This window comes from Neolamprologus multifasciatus, chromosome 13, assembly GCF_963576455.1.
Source record: "Neolamprologus multifasciatus chromosome 13, fNeoMul1.2, whole genome shotgun sequence".
NCBI classification, from domain to species: Eukaryota; Metazoa; Chordata; class Actinopteri; order Cichliformes; family Cichlidae; genus Neolamprologus; species Neolamprologus multifasciatus.
In genome coordinates this window covers 3134852-3151450 of record NC_140451.1, presented here as the reverse complement: position 1 = coordinate 3151450, position 16599 = coordinate 3134852, and the positions used below count along the sequence as shown (strand labels likewise).

Here is a 16599-nt window from a genome sequence, read left to right as displayed (position 1 = left end):
TCTGATGCATCCATGTGTGTGTGAATGTTAGTTAGTGAGCACTTAAAATCACAGAATCCACAATCCAATTTACATTTAGTGACCAACAGAATATGAACATGGGTTTCTGTGTTGTGTCTAAGAGTCTTGTCTTCTACCATTGCAGGCTGACACGCACTCCCACAGCTGTTAACAGGGGCGATCGTGGCTCAAGAGTTGGGAGTTCGCCTTGTAATCGGAAGGTTGCTGGTTCGAGCCCCGGCTTGGACAGTCTCGGTCGTTGTGTCCTTGGGCAAGACACTTCACCCGTTGCCTACTGGTGGTGGTCAGAGGGCCCGGTGGCGCCAGTGTCCGGCAGCCTCGCCTCTGTCAGTGCGCCCCAGGGTGGCTGTGGCTACAATGTAGCTGCCATCACCAGTGTGTGAATGGGTGGATGACTGGATATGTAAAGCCTTAGGGACTAGTAAAGCGCAATATAAATACAGGCCATTTAGGCCATTTACCATAAACCCCCCTCAGAGTGTTTGTCACTCTCTGTTTTACGATCCTTAAGCATGAGGGTTATGAATGATAAGAAAGAATGGACCTGCATCAGACTGGCGACCTGTGCAGGTGTGCCCTGTGGTAGCGGGGATAGGCTCCAGCCCCCCCACCGACCCTGATAAGGAAAAGTGGTAAAGAAAGGATGGATGATGGAAGACAAGCACTAAATGATTCATGTCAAATAATGTATGAAAACATATCTCTCTGGATGAGTGTCAAGGATACAGTCAACCCTTGAACCCACGAATTGTGAAAAACTGCAGATTTTGGATGTGGTCAGAAATGCCTGTTTTTATAGTTTAAACACTAAATGTGAATGTGGGCGGGATCTTAGGGCTTTCACAAAAACATTGCCGTGTCCAAATTCATGGGCTGCATCCTCCCGAGGACACGTCCTTCGCGGTCTAGGTGCACCGGGCCCTCCGAAGGCCGGGTAGGCCGGAAGTGAGCAGCTGTGAAATTGGATGGTCAAGCCTTCAGATCTGCGTCACCGCGCTCTAGGTGGCGTTTAATGAACTCAGCCGTCTGCTCCTTGCTGAGTAAAATCTCGACCATCTCACACTTCTGTTTAATCAGTTTTCCGTTTGACGTTTATTCAGCTGTGTGAAACTAGAACTTTAATCTCAGCCAAACCGATTTACTCTGGAACAAATAAAAGACTGAAAAAAGCCAAACAATAACATTTTGAAATTATCTAAGTGACTCATATGTCATGTTTAACCTGAGTAGTGAAAGACTGCGGGGGTTTTGAAAACGATGTGCTGGGAGTCCACTGTTCTCGCCGGCTCTAGTGAGGCTTGAACCCCCGGCTAGCTATCGAGCTGGTGGGTAACAGACGTCTCGGAAAACGTCGGAGCGCTTTTACAAATATGTGATGTGTTGATAAACCGAGCAGATATTTGAAGTTTACACAGCTACATTCTGAAAATATCTTAAAAGTTTGTTTTGTGACCCAGAAACAGTAATAAGAGTAATATTAAAACGAAGTAGCTGCCGCCATTGTTGGAAACCGAAATTGGCTTTGAATTCTGGGATAGGTTGGGCCACGAAGGATACACCTGAATCGCATCACTGTGACGCAATCGGCCTACAAATGTGGCCCCGGGAGGATGCAGCCCACGAATTTAGACACCCCCCATGAGAACACTGAAGATAGCTACATGTGGTAAACTGTTCTGAACACACAAATTCACCCACTCAGCAAGGATACTCCACCATGGCTTGGATTCCATTTCGTTTAAAGATGACGATCCTCAGCACACTGCCAATGGGGTTACACACAGTGTACAGAACATCCTGCATCAATGTGGACACACACACACACACAAAAAGACAAAATGCAGCATTAGGGTTAATCTATGAGTTTCTAATGGTGAGATGAAGGTGAAGACATGTAACTGGAGCAGTAATGGTTTTGTTTTTGTATTTTTTACGTATATATTTCTTTATAGCCACATCACGATGGCAATCATGACAAATATAACTGAGACACCTGATGTAGCAGGAATTACACAAACACATTCTGGTGTAACGTTTTGGTGATGGTTAAGTTAGCTACAGGCGACATATGTTGAACATAAATTTAAAAAATATATGCAAATGGAGATGGTAACACCACACTTGCAGAGATGATGAATACAAAAATCTAAAGAATTGATGTTTGTGCAAAGTTCTGCTCGGATTGCCCGTCCATTCAAAGAAGACAGACGGTACGACTTAATTATGAGTTATAAATTATTAAAAAACACGCAAGATATAAACCACATCCATCAGCATATCATAAAGACTATGAGTTATTGTTCGAAGAAGAAGGTACACAAAAGAGAGCTGAGATGTCCCTCTGTAGGTGTGTTTACCGTTGTTATAGGGTAGAGTGGGTTCTGTATGGACAGCAGGAGGACTTTGTTCCCACTGTTGGGGTTGTCAGCATTTGTAGGCCTGGTGATTCTTTTGGATGTGGAATAATTAAAGTATGCTTGTTGACCTGATGACAAAATGAAAAATATAAACACAAACAGTTTGCTACATTTGAGTACATGTTACCAATCCATTTCATAAATAATGTATCGCAGTAAAAAGGAATGGACCTGCGATGTATACTGGCTCCTTGGCTCCACAGGACACACAGCGGTCTGCACTCTCCACTGCAGAGAATTCCACCAAGGCCTGACGCTTGAATGGCATCATCATCACATAACTGAAAACATACGCACAAACACCTGGATAAGACATGAACTGCTGAAAACTCCCCTTCATACAATTTCATTTGATGGGTCACTCTGGCAGCTATACTGCAGTTTTCTAATCTTAGAAACAGAACATTTGTACAATGACTGAAACCAGCTCGTTGAAGGAACAATGGGCTGTGAGGTCAGTTCCTTGACATTTAATATGCACATTAACCAGAGACCACATTAAACAGAGAGCTGGGGAATGGCTGCAATCACAGCATTGTAAGATGGTGACAGATGCACCCTTAGGCCCCCTCCTCGATTCAGAGACGGTCTTTCCCTTTTCACGTAAATGGCCTCCTTGACTCAAACCAGCGCTCCTCCCTGTCCAGGATGTTACATCCTCATCATTGAACGAGTGTCCACTGGCCTGCAGGTGTGAATAGACTGCAGAGTCCTGGCCTGACGAGGTGGCTCTTCTGTGTTGTGCCATCCTCTTCACCAAAGGTTGTTTGGTTTCCCCGATGTATAAATCATCGTCCTGGCACTTAACAGCGACACTATGTTACTCTGTTTGTGTCGGGGGACCCGATTCTTGGGGTGGACCAGTTTTTGGTGCAGCGTGTTTTGGGGTTTAAAAGCCACAGAGACGAATTGAGGATCAAAGCCAGAAACTTAGAGATGTTATAGGTGACAGGTCTTAAAGGTGCACCCTGTTTATGTATCTTCGGTAAACCGTACAGACTTGGTGTAGCTTCCCCTGGGTACAGCCTGTTGTATGAGGTCCGGTCAATAGCCTTGTCTTGTTCTAACTGCTTCAGAGACCCTCTTCCTGTAACCACTTCCTAGGTCCCCTTTTAGGGGCTCTGAGCAGTAACAAAATTTTCTCAGGAACATTTTGTCACTTTGTCTGGTTTAGCAAAGGTTGGGGAAACCTGCAGTCAGCTGATCCTGAAGAAGTCACTTAGATAAGTGACAAAATGTTTCTCCCACTGAAAACGTCCAGATGAACAGAATCAACCTTTTCAGACTTACTTACCTGGATGACTAAGCATGCACCAAGACACTGTAAGCTTCAAGTTTCCCCACAACAGTATCATTAGAAGGCATAGCATACATCTTCACTAGTATTGAGATGATACCTAGCTTTATCTATCCATTAGGCTAGATAATACACATCAGTTAAACTGAAGAATGGTCATAAAGACATGGGTGACCTCGAATTTCCTGCTTTTAAATCCAGATAACATGGACGTTATTGTACTTGGCACCCAAAATCTTAACCAAATGCCTTCTCTGGACGGCGTTACCTTGGCAACCCTTCACAGACAACATCCAGAATCAACTTTCTGGGATTCTGGAAAGAATATTCACAGAAACAGCCCAGAAATAGTTATGACAACATTTTAGCATGATGCTCAAAAAGAACAAAGGTCAGAGATGCTGCCATGATTCCTTAGATATCATCACTGATCTAGAAGAAGTAATTGATGCTGTTTGAGGACGGTTATAAGGCCATTTCCAAACAGCATGAAGTCCATCATTCAACAATCGGAAAAATTATTCACAAAATGAAAAGAATTCAAGACAACTGGCAGTCTTTCCAGTCTTCCAGATGTATCTGCAAATTCACCCCAACGTCAGAGAAACTGCAAAAACCCAAGAGCTACATCTCAGACTCTGCAGGCTTCAGAACACATGTTACATGATTCAGTCCTATCAGACTGTCATGAAAAGACTGTATAATTATAGCTTGGAGTGATGGTTTGGGCTACTTTTGCAACCATAGCTGAGCACTTTGTGTATGTCAAGTATGTCAAAGTATTGTATAATCAAATAAAAGACCATCTGACCAACAGCTGAAGTTTAGTCAAAATTGGGTCATGCAGGACAACAACAGATATGTAAATGGACTGGTTCTTATATAGCGCTTTTCTACTCTGTCCGAGCACTCAAAGCGCTTTATACAGCTAATTCATTCACCCAATCACACAAGCACTTCTAAGCTTAAGTGCTAAGTATCTAACATTCATACACATTCACACTCCGATGGATGCATCGGAGAGCAACATGGGGTTAGTATCTTGCCCAAGGATATTTGGCATGCAGACTGGAGCAGCCTGGGATTGAACCACCAACCTTCTGGTTAGTGGCTGATCCGCTCTGCCACCTGAGCTACAGCCACCCCGTATGTTAGTGCTGTAGATAGGGGATGGCTGAAAAAAGAAAGGTCTTAAGATGTTGCAATGGTTCAGTCACTATCCAGCCCCGTCAAAGTGACCATCAGGTTCTTGGTCACCTTCTTGACTACGACCCCTCTACCTTGTTTGCTGAGATTGGCTGAGCAGGCAGCCTTAGGAATCATGGTGGTCATAACTTCTTCCGTTTACAGATATTGTAGGCCGCTATCCTCACTGAGACTGTCGATGCTGCAGAAAGTTTTCTGTACCCTTCCCAAGAATCGTGCATCAATACAGTCTTGTCTCAGACATCTACAGACAGTTCCTTGGACTTCATGGTTTGTGCTCTGACACATCACACACCTGATATTAAAGACAGGTGTGTGCCTAAATTTGGTAAACTAAATTTACCACAGATCCCATCGAGGTGTACAAACCGACAGCTGATCAGTGGAAACAGGATGCCCCTGAGCTTAATTTTAAGTGTCATGGCGAAGCCTGTGAATGTTACATCTTTGTTTTTTTATTGTTAATAAACTGGCATTTATTTCAACTAACCTTGTATATAATCTAGTCACCACAAAGTCTTTTAAAGGCACGCAAACAAAGACACACAACCTCTCTCCTTCACTTGCACACTTAAACACCCAGATGCACACACACACACACACACACACACACACACACACACACACACACACACACACACCTGTATAGGCAATTTTATTCTGTCCCTTAGTGTAGCTTGCATGTATACCTGATTTGGCATTACTGTACTTGAGATCATTTCTTTATTTTTGCATTTAAGAAAACGGTTTCTTTAAAAAGAAAAAATTGCAGTTTCAACATGATATGTAAATACTTCAGTAGTTTTTTGACAAATGCATGCAGTTAAATTATTGAAACATCGTAGTTTCTAAAATGGAAACCAATGAGCAGTTCTTTTTGAAACACCTGTGATTTTCTCTGTTGAATATTTATTATTGCTCATTAATTACGCAAAAGTCTTTCCTATCTGATTACCTGATTAATCAATGGAGAAATCCCCAGAATACTCAATGACTAAAATAATCGATACCTGCAATCATCAAATGCATTCAAGGATACTTTCAAGTTTCAGATATCGTCAAAGCAGAAACACTCGTGTACACACTAGTTGCTGTCTCACCATATGGGTCCAAACTTTTCCAGGGCATCTATCAGGTCTGCCTCCACCACAGCCTCACACAGACCCCGAACGTGCACCACGGGACTGGGAGAGATACGATGGGAGTCCTCGCCATTATTATCCTGGAACACACACAGCCAGTCAGCCACAGTTATTCAACGATAGATGGACTGATTCTTATATAGAGCCTTGCCTCGGAAATGGCCCATCTAGAGGAACACAATTAAAAACTCTGTATCTGATAACCCTTCAAATACAGCAGACGTTGTGTAAAAATGTACAATTCATCATCAGAGACATCCTGACAAAACTGTTTTTAATGTCCAAACTTAACACATCCACACATCTTTATTTTTAAATGATGTGTGGAAATCTGTGATTATGTAAGTTTATGCACATGGACATGAATCACCACATATGAAATGTCCTTTTCAAAGATTAAATACAACTATTTCACAAACTGCTGTGAGACCACGTTGAACATTTCACATGTGTTTCCTTTCTGGAAGTAAAAGACTGAAGAGTGATATGAGGAAGTAAAATGTGTCTTGTTGCTGATTGTTTTGCCCGTCATTTAGTCAATACAGGACTATTACCAAATTGAATAATGAACTACAACAAATTTAATTCAAATTCAATTTTATTTGCATAGAAAAAGTCTATTAACACATAGTGAGTGAGAAAGGTGACTGAAGAAGAAACACTCAATGCATCATGGGAATCCCCCGGCAGCCTACGTCTATTGCAGCATAACTAAGGGAGGATTCAGGGTCACCTGGTCCAGCCCTAACTATATGCTTTAGCAAAAAGTAAAGCTTGAAGCCTAATCTTAAAAGTAGAGATAGTGTCTGTCTCCTGAATCCAAACTGGAAGCTGGTTCCACAGAAGAGGGGCCTGAAAACTGAAGGCTCTCCCTCCCATTCTACTTTTAAATACTCTAGGAACAACAAGTAAGTGCAAAAGTGAAGTGTTCTCTTGGGTGATAGAGTACTATAAGGTCTATCTCAATTTAGAAGCCTAAATTAGAGGTTATCCAGGTCTTTGTCTTTAATAAATTTCTTCAATTAGGAGGTAACACATACCTCCTAATTGCTATGTGTTATCTGGCATTATAGACCGATAAAGCTGGGTGTCATCTGCATAGCAGTGAAAATGTATGGTATGTCTTCTAATGACACCGCCAAAAGAAAACACTGAATAATGTAAACAAAACTGGGCCTAGCACTGAACCCTGTGGAACTCCATAATTAACCTCAATATGTGACTCTACATGAAAAAAGGAGTCTATCGGATGAATGTGATACAAACCACTGCAGTGCAGTACCTGTAATACCTACAGCATGTTCTAATCGCTCTAATAGGATATTATGGTTGACAGTATCGAACGCTGCACTGAGGTCTAGCAGGACAAGCACAGAGATGAGTCCACTGTCAGAGGCCATAAGAAGATCATTTGTAACCTTCACTAAAGCTGTTTCTGTGCTGTGATGAACTCTGAAACCTGACTGAAACTCTTCAAATAAACCATTCCTCTGCAGATGATCTGTTAGCTGTTTGACAACTACTCTTTCAAGGATGTTTGATATGAAAGGAAGGTTGGAGACTGAAAGAAATCCAGAGTCTAGTCTGGATAGCAGCTGTGAGACGAGCAGATATCCAGTTCTCTTCCATCTCCAAATATCTGTTGGTGCTCCAGACATTTTCATTCCGGTAAGTTCTAAATATGTTCATATCACTCTTCATAGCCTATTAGTTTTATTTTTGATGCGCTCTGAGCTCATAGCAAATTAGAACAAACATCCTAATGAGTGATTTTGCAAACTACCTTCTATTTATAGAGTTGCTAATTATTTGGCATTATTGCAGCAAACCAGCCTATGAAATGGATGAAACACATCATTACTGGGTTCCAGCTAAGTATAAATAGCAGTAATTTTTCAGAAGATACAGTAAATTAAGTAGTGTTAGTAGTGGGTGATGTCATGTAAACGCTGTCATGATTTTGTGTAAACATTGTCTTTTATAAACTGTAAATAACATGGATTCTACATGTAACTGATGTGATTTTAATTAAAGAAAAAAAGGCAAAAAATTAGTTTGTTTCTTTATTCAACTTTTGAACAGTGGGACTCAGTGAGTATATATTCAGTAAATGCAAATTATTTACATGGCAGTGCAGTACAGGCATAAATCTAGACCCCTAGATAAAACATTATGGGTCATTCCCACAACCCACAGCTTTACTGTGTTCCTGCTAAGTATCCAATAGCAGTGACAACTCCTCCACAGGAGCAGGTGGGATTTTTCTTTTTTGAGGCTCCTTTTACCTGTCACTACAGATGGTCTGTTTATGTTTTGATCCAGAGCCGTTTTTGGGCAGCTGAAGAGGAGAAGTCTATCTTATGGCCAACCACTGACTGTATCTTGGTCACATTACCCAGCAAAACCCAGCATGCAGGTTCATCTGTAACAGTCCTTGTGCCACGATCAACACTGTTGCAGCGACATGGGTGCAGGTCTCCACGACTCCGGCCTTACAGCTGCAGTGGGCGTCTTCAACCATCCCTGTGATGCTCACAATGACCCATGGCTGCAATGCTGGTTCATTCAGTCTTTGAGAGTGCAGGACCTGAAACATACAAAGTTCATTTAAAGACAAGAACTTTAATGAGCCAAGGCCGACACAAATGTGTTTGATCTACTTTCTAATCCATTTAACATAAATGTAACAAAGTGTTTAGAAAGTTAGCACATACATGTAATTTTTCATTTTATGTGTCCATCTATAGAACGCTGCATGTTATAGTGTAAATCTGCCTGCAGAAAATGAACCTAAAGTATGTAATGCAAGGATGTCATCACTTTAGAGATGGAGAAAGCATAAAGTTTGACTTTAAGTGACAATTATGGACACCTAATATGATAAGGAGATTCTGCAGGTCATGTATAAAACTAAAATCAAATTTACTTTTAGTGACACAGCACACAAACACGGAAGAAGGATCTATAATTAGGATTATTTATAATAAATATGAATAAATAATTGCAATTTCTTTCACCATAGAGAATAACTAAATCCTTCAGGACAATGTCACATCAATGCACTGAACTCACTGTTATCCCTCTAACAGCCTCCACATGTTCTCACTGCAGTTTCCCCTCATGAATGAATTTATGCTGCACTAATCTGAATGTTCGGAGGAAAATCAAACGCATTTTACTCGCAGTACTCGAGCTGACTTACCTTTGTTTGAATGACGACGTACTCACAAATCTTGTACCCAATCTTTGGTGAATTGGATGTGTCCCTCGAGATTTATAATTGGGAAACTGGTTCACCTTGTACGCGCTGACTCCACAAAAGAGGTACGAAAATATCTTCTCCCAAAGACAAGAACCAACAGACTTAAAAACTCCTTTGTCCCACACGCCATCAGACTGTTTAACTCCTCTCTGGAGGGGAGAGGGAGGGGAGACAGGGGGACAAAGGAGGGGGAACAACTAAGCTGTAGTGCCTCTTCACTTCACTGTGCAATTACCTTTTGTGCAATACTTTTTGTTAATAGTCAGCGGTGCAATAGACTCCATACTTGAAATGTGCAATTCACTTGTATTTTTATTTTTATTTTTTATTCTATTTATCCCCTTTGTATATTTTATCTATATATGTCTTTGTATTTATATATATATATTTATATATGTGTATATATATATATATATATATATAATATTCTGTAACTCTGTAACTTCTATCAGTGCTGTGCTTTTTTGGAAACCGAATTTCCCAGAGGAACCCACCCAAGGGATTAATAAAGTTTTATCTTATCTTATCTTATATCAGGCTACGTCAATAGCGGTTGTTCTTCAGGGTTTCTACTCCACGGCCGTATTTCATACAGGTCCACATTTCCAATGCACGCTATTTTCTGCAAGTACCGTCTCTTTGCAATCTGTCTCTGTACCATCCTTTTTCTTTTAAACTGCTTTTAAGCATGTTTCTAGCAACCGTCCTTCCAACACAGTGTCTTCGTTTTGATTCGTGGCCCAGAAAAATGGCGCCACGCTCCCACAATAGCTTGCAGCGTGACTTCAACTCCAAAGCCCTATAAGGAGCACAAATGGCACCTGTAAGAGACACGGTTAGGAAGCGGGTTTCAAACTCCAGGCTGTCGGTCACGCAGCAGAAGTTGGGAACAGAGCAGCTGTGAAATCTTTGTTATTATGCTCAGCGTCTGTTAGTTTACATTTTGACTGCACAAAAACAACAGTTTTATTTTATTTATGGAGCATTATTATTTAATAAATGCTGATAATTTATTTCTGAGTAATTTCATGTACATCTGCGCTGTATGTTAATAAAACAGCTTTGACTAAGAACTCTCTTTTTGTTCTTACTTTATGTCTTTAAAAAAATATCGAGATATATTTCGTATATCGCCATCCAGCTAAAGAACATCAAGATATGAATTTTGGGCCATATCAGCCACCCCTGCCTACAACTTGTCTGACAGTCGATTAGCCTGGAACTGATTCTGAGCAAAGTTGCATAAATCAGTCTGCTGAAGAAGTTAGACCTGTTAGGGTTCATTAGGACAGACTAGAGAAAAAAATCTGCCTGTTCAAAGATGAAGCTAAAACTCAACAATGGTATAAAGTCTGGAATATATAAGGTTTATTTCCACAGTCAGTGTGTTGAATGCAGGAGAAAACAATCTAAATGTAACGAACTTAAACGTCTCACCTGTCAGAGGTGTCTGATTCCACAGCCGGTGCTTCAGTGTGTCAGTTTATGATGGGTGAACCTACTTGTAAAACCAGTCGGTGCTGCCTGTACGAAAATGAATCAGTGGAAGTTTGAAACAGTTGGAAATATCTTAATGTTTCGCTTTGAACGCACAAGATGTGAACCAGGAAATCACAGGTCAGTGAAGGGCAGCAGCCCTGGGATAAGCCAATCATGGAAGAAAGGTTTTGCTGTCACTGCTGAATTAGGGGTAAGTGAAAACCAGAGGACAGAGAGACAGATGGGAAATTCTAGTCACATGTTTAGTTTTCTCAACTTTTTGGTATCTTGTATATTTCCTCAGACATTCTCTTGTAAATTGTAATGTGCTCCCTGCTATATTTATATCATTATCTTCCTACTATCCAACCCATCCCCCGTCCTTCCTCTTTCTGTCCTTCTCATCCACATTGACATTCCTTTTAATCTATTTATAGAGGCAGATGGCTCATCTAAGTGTTTGGAGAGGAAAACAGGGCATGAGACTAAATTTTCTTTCTGTTGACCAGGCTGCTGCCTTCTTTCTGTCAGCCATTTGAACAATGACGCTATTATGTCTTTAACTACATGGCATGTGAACTGTTAAGGCTTTTATGAAGAAAAACAGAATTATCATTTCTAAACTGGACTATGCAATATTCATAACTGTAAAGGATTATATGCACACCTGCAGCTTGTTTAAATAAAATATGAAATTTAATTGCAGAGGAGAAGTTTCTCCTCTGCAATGATTTTATTTGCCTCTGACCCTGTGGATGAACTCCAACTCCTGTTTGTAGCAACAAAGCTAAATATGCTACTAAGAATAACTTTGCAGGTTATCCTCCCACGTCTTGTAGGAGAAAGCATACAGCGTTCAAGGTTGATGTTCCCATATGTGTTTTATTTCCCAACTACTCCAACAAAGACGTTCAGATTATTATTGAGATGCAAAATGCTTCATTGCTTTAGTGACTGTATGAAGTCTTAATTCACACATGTACATTTTCCTTCAGCGGGTTTTCTTGATAATTACTGTTGTAGCCCAGTCTCTGCTATCCTCCTTACACTCAAACCGAACTGTTCTGAGCTTTGATTATGATCTGTTAAATAAAAAGTCCAAACTGAATCCTCAGTAATGTTGCTGTTTAATGCCCTGTGTACTATTATAAAATATTAAACAAGATCAATGCTTCACTTACTCGACAGCCTGGTTCACTTGCTTTACGATCTCTGACTGCACACTGTGGCTTCACAGCAACAGCTTCCAGATTCAGCTGCCATATCTGAAATCAACTCCAGAGCTTTTTATTGGCTTAGCTGATGAAGAAATAATCCAGCACCACCCACGGCCGCCCGTGTTACCGGTTCTGAGTGAACCGTCCACTGAAAGGCACTCTGGGAACTTCAGATGCTATAATTGTTCAATGATTAAGACGATGTTTTTGTTCAACCCCTTTAATTAAAGCTGAGATGTACGGAGCCCCGCAGGGGACATGGGAGAAAAAAAAAATTAAGACCGACTTTTGAGAGATCTCGCAAAAGTTCTAGCCTCATTCTTCGGAGGCCGCCAGCTCGAAGCCGACCGGGAGGTCGAGGCACGATGTGCTGGGAAAGCGGTGTTCCTCCCAGCTGTAGTAGGTCTCGACCTCCCGTTAGCTTCGAGCTAGTGGGTGTCAGATCTCCGAAAACGTCGGAGCACTTTTGCAAATATGTGATGTCTTGTAAACCGAGCAGGTATCTGACGTTTACACAACTACATTCACGCCTCAAAATATCTTAAAAGTGTATTTTGTGACCCAGAAAGAGAAATATTACAACTAAACAACTAAGTAGCTGCCGCCATTGTTGGAATTCAACTTTTGCGAGATCTCGCAAAAGTCCGTCTTAATTTTTTTTTCTCCCATGTTCCCTGGGGGGCTCCGTAGAGATGAGCAACACAAGAGCAAAATGACATCTATAACAATGATGCTGTAATAATATTTTAGTTAAACAGCACATTTAACAACACTGCGTTTGTGTTTTTAAACCAGGCACCATGTTTAGTGTACCAACACGTTTGGCCCCAGTCACTGGCAGGTTTCAGGTGATGCTTTTCCTAGTATGACATGTACTTTAGTTCTAATTCAGTTTCATGCCAGTTTTGTGCACAACTGCTCCCTTGTTCATTCAACCAGCTTTGGTGCTTAGCAGCTAAGCTATCTGGCCATTCCTAATGTTCCTCTCCTTTTCTTGTTTGAATTTCTCCTTGCTTGGTAATTCAATATTTGTTTTATTTTGTTTTGGGCTCCTCGCCTTTATTTGATGGTGCATTGATGATTAACAGAAAAGTAGGGCGAGAAATTGGAGGAAGATATGCAGCAAAGGGCCTTAAGTCGAACCTGAGCTGCTGCATTCACGTTATTATTTAGTTTAACTGGGAAACAGGCAGCCTGCTGCTAATGAAGCATACTTTGCTCATATCATGCAGGGGTGTTTCGATATAACACAGAAGGCAATTAAGCCACATGAGCATTGCTTTGATTAGAAACATATTTATGTGTGGGAACAAATTTACAAACAATATAATCCTAAAAGCCCAGTTAAACACCAAACTCAAACTTAGCAATTCAGCACACAGTCTCGTTGTTGGACTCTACTAGAAGCTTCCAACAGTTTTCACTGAGCTCCTGAGACTCAGCCATTCCCTCACAGATGTTTGCAGCAGTAGTCTGCAGGCCTAGATGTTTGACCTGTGGCCACAGAAGTGACTGGAATGCCTCAACTCAATGATTTGGATGGGTCAGCGAATACTTTCGACAATGTAGTGTAACATTTACCAACACTTTGAGCCACTTGTTAACCACCTCCGTTGCTGAGGCTAACACTGTAACTGCATCTTACAGGCTTTGTCCACCACGTGCTGCACAGCTGCTCAAGCCCTCGAAGACACACTCACACACACTGAGTAATAAATAACCAATAAATATCCAAATGTTTATGTGCACGTTTTTGTGTAATGTGTTCTTAATTGTGTGAATGCCTTTTGTGTCCCTGTTTCTCTTTATACTTTATTCTTCAGCCTTATTCTAGTTTTTCACCATTCAAATTTCAAACTGCTCTGCTCTTTCTGCTAATGCCAGCTACATCTGTTTGTGCTCATAACTTTTATACTTTTGGAAATATTTAGCTTTTTATGCACTTTTGGCCCTTTGAAGTGTGATAGCTGGTTTAGCTCACCAGAGTGAGCCATGTTGTAGCTCAGTGAGAGCAGCAGCTGGGTTTGAATCTCGCCCATGGCAGCATGTTTTCAGCAGACAATTCAAGCTGACAGAATTTCAGCTTCTGCAGCTTTTTTTTACCTGACTGTTTTGCTTTGATTACAATTCTGCAAAGTTTTCATGATTTCAGCAACTTTTCCGCTATCCACCTCAGCGTCTTCACCTCTATTTCCAGCCTCTGAGATACTGCGAGATAATAGTGAGACGAGCAGCCACCCTGAGCCGGGCGGCGCAGGTTCGACACCCTGAGCCGGGCGGCGCAGGTTCGGCACCCTGAGCCGGGCGGCGCAGGTTCGGCACCCTGAGCCGGGCGGCGCAGGTTCGGCACCCTGAGCCGGGCGGCGCAGGTTCGGCACCCTGAGCCGGGCGGCGCAGGTTCAACTCCTACCCGTGACTGTTGCCACACATCTTCCCCGCTCACGCTCAGTCTGCTTTCTTAACACTCTTCAGTCTTTCAAATAAAGCCGTCTTCAGCAAACACTTTAGCTTCTACTCCTCTTTTCAGCAGATAGTTGTGCTTCTTCTGCATTTTTCCACTACAAATGCAAATTCTTCTAGTGTGAAAATGTTGTTCTTAAACTGTGGATTACTAGCTAAGTGCAAATATGACCAAAAAAGGCAAATTTTACTTAAATATAGAATTTTTTTTAAACAGTAATGTGATACCTATTTGCACCCGACCCAAAGCAGAAGCTTCTTATCCAATCAGTACAAGGAAGGTTTTTCCAGCCTAAGAAGAGCCACGAAGGCTGTTCACAGATCAGTTGTAGTCTCAGCTGACAGCTGACTTCAGCATCCCTGGTCGGCCACCGAGGCTGATTTTTGACTCCTATCTAGAGTGGCCTCACCGGCCTTGCTAACAGGTCATCATCCTCAGAGTCTCTGTTTTTACCCTCCCACCTGCACTTACCCCGTCCTCCTACTGCCAGACTGTCCTTCTGGCAACGTTCGCTCTTTTGTTCTTGAATGATTATTACTGTGGACTTTTATTACAGCATTACTGATGTAGATAACAAACAGCCTGCTCTTGTATAGCACCTTTTAATTTTTAAAGCTATACAAAGCATTTTAGCAGTGGCAGCAGAGCTGTGGAACAACATACTGGAGCTCCATCCAGTTTCACAGAGGTTAATGTCTTTCCCAAGTACACTTGGGGAGACACAGCATATAGACAGGCTGATTACTGTTTAACTACATGAGATTAAGCTGGTACAGTTTATATGTGTTTTTAAAATATTTGACTATTGTAGATCAAAGTAAAGATAATGCTTCCTGGACAAAACTAAAGCACACTACAGCACAAAGTGCGACATGTTTGTATTTTTCATCTGTGGCTCCCGTCTGTTTGTTTATAATTAATGTTTTTATTCAGCAGTTTTATTACAGCCTTTTTCTTCTGTGCTGCAGCGTCTGTGCTGCAGCGTCTGTGCTGCAGCGTCTGTGCTGCAGCCTGCACAACTCCCACTAAAAGCCACCATCTTCTCACTGCTCAGCCTGGCAAATCATGCTCTTAGTCATCAGCACGCACACACACATGCACACACACACACGCACGCACACACACACACGCGTACACACACACGCACGCGCACACACACGCATGCACAGACACACACACACACACTTTTAATTCCTCTGGCTTTGGGAATTGAAAGTTTTGTCTTGAAAGTGAATGAGTTGTAATGTAACATTTGTAACTCCTGTTAGTAAGAATATAAACTTGAACAATACTGCACCCAGTGATGATTCAAGGCCATAACGAAAGGCTACAGCATACTCACTTCCACCCACACACTGTACACTCCGTCAAAAAGTAATTATTGTTGCTGTCAATCAGTCTGGGGGGGATATGAGGCCATTTCCACACAATGTGAAGTCTGACTTTCTATAGTAAGAACTAACTTCAATATCAGGTATTTAAATACTTTTCTCAACCTTATGGCTTTAGACTGAGTCAGAGGTGAATGTCATCACAAACCTAAAGAAGAACAGTTGCCTTTTTTTCAAGCTCCTAAAAAACATTAAAGTGTTGCAATGGTCCAGTCACAGTCCAGACCTCCACCTGACTGAAACACTGTAAGAGAGATACACATGACCAAATTCTGACAAACCTTAATGACCTGAAACAATGTTGTAAAGAAGTGTGTAAAAATTACTACACAGCAGCGTGAGACTAATGAAAGGGTGTGTTCAGTTTAGTTGTTAGTTTAGTGTCTATGTCAGGTTTTAATGTCCTGAGTGCTTGGAGGGGCCTGTTTCCTGATGTAGACAGTGTAGATACGAACTGAAGCAAGCACTGTAGCAAAGACAATATTGATAAATGACTCTAAATATTATATTTATCCTCAAAGTAGCCACACTTTGCTTTGTTGACAGTGGTGCAAACCCTCAGTCTTCTCTCAGACTACGTCCACACGGTCAGATTTGAAAACGGCATTTTCGTCTGAAAACGCTGCGCGTCCACACTAGTGCAGTCACAATATATTTTGGTTTTGGTTCGGTACGCATATGTATGAACAATACAAAATTAGTAATT

The 16599-nt window shown here is 41.5% G+C and overlaps 1 protein-coding gene across 1 annotated transcript in view; it reads right to left on the bottom strand.

Moving 5' to 3' along the window:
• The window catches only part of LOC146504818 (heterogeneous nuclear ribonucleoprotein L-like), a 45451-nt gene that overhangs the window by 22648 nt on the left and 6204 nt on the right, over positions 1 to 16599 (bottom strand). The window contains exons 2-5 of the mRNA XM_085181872.1: positions 6042 to 6163; positions 2610 to 2719; positions 2379 to 2506; positions 1733 to 1818 (exon numbers count right to left, since the gene is read on the bottom strand). Coding sequence (XP_085037998.1) covers positions 1733 to 1818; positions 2379 to 2506; positions 2610 to 2719; positions 6042 to 6163 — 446 coding nt within the window. The remainder of the gene's footprint in view (positions 1 to 1732; positions 1819 to 2378; positions 2507 to 2609; positions 2720 to 6041; positions 6164 to 16599) is intronic.